This window comes from Lindgomyces ingoldianus (genome assembly GCF_010093535.1).
Source record: "Lindgomyces ingoldianus strain ATCC 200398 unplaced genomic scaffold BDR25scaffold_8, whole genome shotgun sequence".
Lineage (NCBI taxonomy): Eukaryota > Fungi > Ascomycota > Dothideomycetes > Pleosporales > Lindgomycetaceae > Lindgomyces > Lindgomyces ingoldianus.
The window spans coordinates 1611736-1617842 of NW_022985169.1; the positions used below are offsets into that span (position 1 = coordinate 1611736).

General features: G+C 43.8%; 2 protein-coding genes across 2 annotated transcripts; one reads left to right on the top strand and one right to left on the bottom strand.

The window, feature by feature from the left end:
• Positions 1 to 1349: 1349 nt before the first annotated feature.
• Positions 1350 to 3156, bottom strand: BDR25DRAFT_352476 (uncharacterized protein; the record flags this gene model as incomplete). Its single annotated transcript, XM_033695016.1, has 13 exons — positions 1350 to 1374; positions 1435 to 1536; positions 1642 to 1671; positions 1727 to 1780; positions 1831 to 1857; positions 1909 to 1954; positions 2019 to 2085; positions 2168 to 2375; positions 2425 to 2542; positions 2595 to 2688; positions 2734 to 2809; positions 2878 to 3070; positions 3117 to 3156. 13 exons carry the CDS (start codon positions 3154 to 3156, stop codon positions 1350 to 1352), a joined length of 1080 nt encoding a protein of 359 aa, XP_033550848.1.
• A 217-nt stretch (positions 3157 to 3373) lies between these two features.
• BDR25DRAFT_386937 (uncharacterized protein) lies at positions 3374 to 5257 on the top strand (the record flags this gene model as incomplete). The annotated part of the gene is made up of 7 exons (XM_033698032.1): positions 3374 to 3907; positions 3961 to 4049; positions 4099 to 4230; positions 4283 to 4340; positions 4387 to 4508; positions 4556 to 4830; positions 4881 to 5257. 7 exons carry the CDS (start codon positions 3374 to 3376, stop codon positions 5255 to 5257), a joined length of 1587 nt encoding a protein of 528 aa, XP_033550849.1.
• Between the last annotated feature and the right edge of the window lie 850 nt (positions 5258 to 6107).

Below are 6107 nucleotides of genomic sequence, written 5' to 3' on the forward strand. Positions count from 1 at the left end.
CTACTTAGCTACATTTATAATAGAGAAAGATAGTTAAGAAAATAGTCTAAAAAGAAACGTAAAAGTAGGTAGATAATATAGTATTCTATACTAGCTAGTAGCGTGCAAAAATGTTACTGCAGGTGCTTTAAATAGTTGTACAAATGTAGAGATTATCTAGAGTATTTAGTAATTGTGACGGCGTGTACCGCCTCACATGCTCTGCGGCATCAGCTCCCTCGCTTGCGCAACGAGTAGCACGCTAGTGCTACAAGTAGCGCCTTGGCAGGGGGCACACATGTATATTTAAACTCGCAGAGCAGCTTCTCTGCTCCTTAGTTTAATCTAGTTGAGTTACACCACCTCTTGCTTGTAGCTTGAGCATGCCGACCGTGACAGTAATAATCTAAAAATAACTATAAAAAGATAGTCTATCTAGAAAATCTATAGTTCTTGTATATCTTTTTATTTCTTAGCTTAGTTGCTGCTAAGTTTCTAGTTGTTACCTTAGCACTAGCTAAGGCTGCGTCTGCTCTTTTAACTGCGACTGTTTCCTGTCACGTGACTTGTGACATAAGCTGCCCCACGCATCGTTGTGTTTCTATCATGCTAGCTCTTTAAGCGTTTGCATGCTTCTAGCGTCATCTGCTTAGTTACTGCAGCCATTGCCTCTAGTTCGTCACAGTGGTGTAACCTAAATAGATTGAACTAAGGAGCAGAGGTGCTGCTTCGAAGAGAGATTTACTCCTGCTCAGGCCTAGGCGAGGCCCTAGGCCTGAAGAGAGAACTAGCCTCTAGAATGTAGTGTGACGCACTGTTACATTGCCTATGTAAAACCTAGTTTTACTAAAGTTATAAATAAGTTTTAATAGATAAATCTCTAAGAAAACTTAGAGACGTAAGAAAGAATATATATTACTAGAGTATGTAACAGGATATTATATTTCTAAGGCTAGTCTAAGGGCTCTCTAGAGGAAGTCTAATGTATGTTCTAGTCAATTATAATACTTTATAAGCTCTTCTCTATATAATATCAACATCTACGTTCTATATTGGAAAGAAATGCTGCTGCAAAGCGTATATTTGTAACATTTTGTAAAACTCTAAGAATTATATGCATTTTTGCATGCTAAGACTACTAATCAAATCTTCTAAAATTATAGAAGAGTAGAATAGCAATTCTTTTATATCTTAGCAACATCTTGATATTTTTTTTGTAAAAAAAAGTGAAAGATTCTACATATAGAAGAGATAATACTACATGACTCTTATAGATCTACATTGAGTTTTTATTCTTAGAAATTAGAAGGCGATGAGAGCACATCTCGCAGAGCGCTAAGAATTTCGTCGATTTCTGCATACACCAAATTTCACCCATGACCTAGCCTAACCGATCTAGGGAGTTTTGCACGCGACAATTTGCATGGTTTAACGCATATAATAAATCTGCCACACGATTGGCATGTTCTAACCCTACTGATCTTACAAACCTCAACACTAACTTGGTAACTCTGCTTGGCTCGGGTATCCTCCTTTGACACTATTCGTAACATGGCGCTAGAAGCGTTATTAATCATTGGACAAGCCCTACTTATTTATAATTCTTGGATAGTTACATGAAAGAATACTCGTTAATTAATCAACCCATTAACCTTACAACACCGATCGCTTGTCGTCCGATCACCGAGTGTCCTATTAGTCGAGGCAACGAGCCGTACATAATCGGGTAGGCATCTAGGCCTGAGACCCTGAAGACGCCATATGTGATTTAGTTATGGTCGAGTCCGTTTCGCCAAGATAGCTCGTTTGTTCGCTCGTCCGATGCTAAAGATAGTCTGAGGGGATTATGACGGCTTATCTTTAATTAGCCTAGCTGGCCTCAGAGGAAATCGGAGTGTCAAGCTCTCGTGGTACTAACAGTAAATGAACTCATCAACAATTGTGGAGGCGCTAGGAATGAGAATGTGAAGGGCAGCTACCATCAGTCAGAACAATGTGGGTGGTAGATTTTATGGGGTGTAGGGTGGACGTAGGAACACCTGTGGAGGGAACATTGGCGGGCAAGAGCACACCGACTATTGGCAGTAACCATAGTTGCTTCGCAGCCTAGGTAGGATTTCGTTGCTGCGGTAAGACAAAAACACTCATCAATACTCTAATATCTAAATAATTATTCCCAAAGGTCCACTACATCCGCCTTCTCGATTCTTGCCACCGTGCCAGCCTGCTGCAGTCGTCGCGGTGACGGGGGCAAGCGTCTCTGAAAGACGGCGGTGCTTACACGCATTTCGACTTTCTGCCGGCATGCGGCTGAAGTTTGGCAGTGTGGAGCCGACATAGTGTGCTGATTGCCGGCATGGATGTGGATACGGTAGATTGAAACATTTGTTCCATTGCTTGAACGCTGTGATTAAGCTTAAATTTAGGGCCAAGGAAGAAACCGACTTCGCCCTAACCACGTGCGCCTGTGCACGCTCGAGCCTTGGTGGAGTCGCTTTCTTCACTTTTTTTCCACCATTGAGGTAGCATGTCGGCAATGGGTCTTGGGCATATGAACGCCAAACTCGACGAATTATCTGCATATACTGTGTGATGAGATCATGTTGGGTAAGAACGAGATGAGAAATGACAGCTCAGTATACGAGATGATAAGGCAAATTTCCCTTCAAGCTCCTTTATCCAGATTAACCCGGATTCTGGCTGCTGCACCTCGACGCAGTCACACGTGGGAAAACCGAACAATTACTGTCGGACCTCGGGCGAGGGGATGCAGAGCCCCAATATCCCTGAATCAATCCATGAACGTCTGTGGTACATCCCAATGACCAGGCTATGGGACATGTCTTGGTGCGTTTGAGAAGTGATGTGAAGCCTAGCTTTTGCCTTTTAATTCTTCACTGATTTTTAGACCGTGCGCTCTCGGTAGTGAATCTCTTGATAGTTTCTTCTCCGTGCCGGTCGTCAACTTTCAGCCGGCAGTGGGGCCTTATCCACAACCAGAAATTCCCATGGAGCAGCGCAGGGAGTAACAAGCGGTAGAAAAAATAACAATATCGCTTCATATATTGCTCTGACGGACTAAATGGAACTGCTCCCTCCAACATCGACGGCAATTACCCTCGTGCCACTTCAATGACCACAGCCGCCTTGATAGTTCGTTCCACCCACTCCCGGCATATCTGGCTGGCCCATTCTACAGAGTCTATCTGGCAATGGAACTCATTCGTCTCTTTCGGGTCGTTAGGCTACCCAAGTGGTGGGGCTTGATCCCCCCTCGGGACTGGTTAAAACTCGCGCTCTGGCAATCCGCCGGTGACTTCACCATCCCAAATCACCCCTGCCGCGTCGTTTCTCAGCATCTGTGTCTCGAAGCCTCGATGGGAGTACGTTCATCATGGTAGTCTCACCGCAAAGCTACCTTGCCGGTGGCTGCAGTCAGGACTCTTTTGATGATGCAGAGAAGGGCATGTATGACAGCACACTGGAGCTGACGGCGCCTCCACCTTTCGTCTACATGGGCCAGAAGAGGGCAGTGCATATGGAAAACCAGCTATCCCCCGTCTCGCCAGTCCACGAAAACATCCCGCCGTTCTCTAGTGTGCCGGAACTGTCACTATCATGGCCGGCAGGGAGGCGGGCCGCCGATGCCAACGTACTCCAGGCGGCTGTCAAGAAACCAAAATCGCTGAAACCAAACATCAGTCGATGGATCCTGTTCGAGCTTTGGTTCAACACGTACCGGAAGTTCTTCACGTTCGTTACCTTGCTCAACTTGACCGGAATCATCATGGCCACACTCGGTCGGTTCCCTTACGCTGAGAACCACCTAGGCGCTTTGGTGTTAGGCAACCTTCTCTGTGCCATTCTGATGCGAAATGAGTTGTGGATGCGTTTTCTCTACATGGTTGTCATATATGGCCTGCGAAGTGTGGGTGCCTCTCTCCATGGTCATCATACAGTCGCTGACAAAGCATTCATTAGTGGGCCCCACTGCGCGTTAAGCTAGCAGCAACATCTGTTCTGCAGCATGTCGGAGGCATCCATTCAGGATGCGCTCTCTCCGGTGCTGGGTGAGGCAACTCTACGAGCTAGTGGTAAATGTGCTGACAGAGTCTTCAGCTGGCTAGTGTTTAAGATCGTCGACATCATACGGTATCGTGCCGTTCAGCACCATGCTGTGATTGCCAGCGGGATAATCACAAACGTCTTTATCATCATTTCCGTCTTGAGTGCCTTTCCCTGGGTTCGAAAGTCAGTGTCTCTAATTTCTACTTCGGCCTTTGATAACTGACGCTTTGACTAGTACTTATCATAACGTCTTCGAAAAGCATCACCGGTTTATTGGATGGCTGGGCCTCGCAGTATGTGCCCCAATCTTAAATTGAAACTGGCGCTGACTTCTCCTAGACCACCTGGATGTTCGTAATCATGGGAAACGCTTATGATATTAAACTTAGGCAATGGAGAGCCGACGCCCATGTCCTGCTTAGTGCACAAGAGTTCTGGTTTGCTGTGTTCATGACAGTTTTGTATGTTGCTCTACGCTTGTTTGTTTATTATTACTCACAATGCACAGTGTCCTCATCCCCTGGGTTACCCTTCGAGAGGTCCCTGTGGTAGTTGAAATTCCATCTCCTAAAGTTGCGGTGCTCCGCTTTGAGCGTGGGATGCAACAAGGTCTCTTGGGAAGAATCAGCCGCACTTCAATCATGGAGTACCACGCTTTTGGAATCATTAGCGAGGGCCGGAAGTCTACGCATCACTATATGATCTGCGGTGTTCAGGGCGACTTTACAAAGGATCTCGTTGCTAATCCGCCCAAGACAGTGTGGACTAGAGAGCTGAAGTTCGGTACGCTGTTGCTCTCCTACTTTCTCAGTTCCATCCACTAACACACAAAGCTGGCGTTGGGCATGCCTCCGCAATGTTCAAGAGAGGAATCCGCATCTGCACCGGAACCGGAATTGGGGCAGCGCTATCCACCTGCATCCAGAGCCCAAACTGGTTTCTCATTTGGATAGGCTCTGATCAAGAGAGAACTTTCGGACCAACCATTACGGCTCTAATCCAAAAGCACATCGAACCCGAGAGAATGATCCTCTGGGACTCGAAAAAACGTGGAGGACGACCAGACACCATGGAACTTCTTAAAGACGCGTGGACAAGATTTGAAGCCGAAGTCATCTTCATTACGTCCAACATGCAGGGAAATGATGAGATGATGCAAGGTTGTCGCGAAGCCGGATTGCATGCATTCGGCACTCTGTGGGACTTCTAATAAATAGCATTAGCATCTTAGAGCTATTGTTCTATAGATAGTCATAGTAGAACTTATATTCTAGATAGTATTATAATAGTATAAAAATAAAAAACCATTTTATAACATATTCTACTACTAAGCTAGTTAAACTACTAATATAGTTAAAATCTCTTAGCACAACTACAAGTATATATAAGACGTGATGTCTAAACAACGCAACACTATACTTACTAAGTATAAGAATAAAATACTACAACAGTTTATCAATAATCTATAAAGCAAAGCTTGCTTAGAGTAATAGTTAGCGCATTAAGGTGGGTTGTTTAGGTTAAAGAATGGTTGCAGTATAATGCTTAGCAAAGTAGTATTAGACAGGTAATAGACGCAACCAAGTGTGGCTGATGCCAATCCCCGTCACACTGATGTGGCTGGAGAGGTGGAACAGACGCAACTAACTATAATTTAAACATGTTTTACACAACACATGCTAGAGCAAACTATATGCAAGTTAACATAAAGATGTACTTATATTAAGTATACATTTTTTTAAAAAAAATGTAAGAAATATATAAGGTGATAGAGAAATAGCGTTACTAGGGTTTATCTAAAGAAATTATAACTAACTAGCGCGTCTAAAAGAGGAGATTCTGCTTAACTTTTCGTTCTGCAAACCTGAATATATTAAACAGAGCAAGCTCTACTAATAATCTACTACAAGTCGCTGTAACCTAGGGTTGCCACTTTTTAGTAATAGTAATTACTATTACTATAAGCACCTAGTAATAGTTATTTAATTTGTTTAAGTTATTTAATTTGTTTAAGTTATTTAATTTGTTTAAGTTATTTAATTTGTTTAAGTTATTTAATT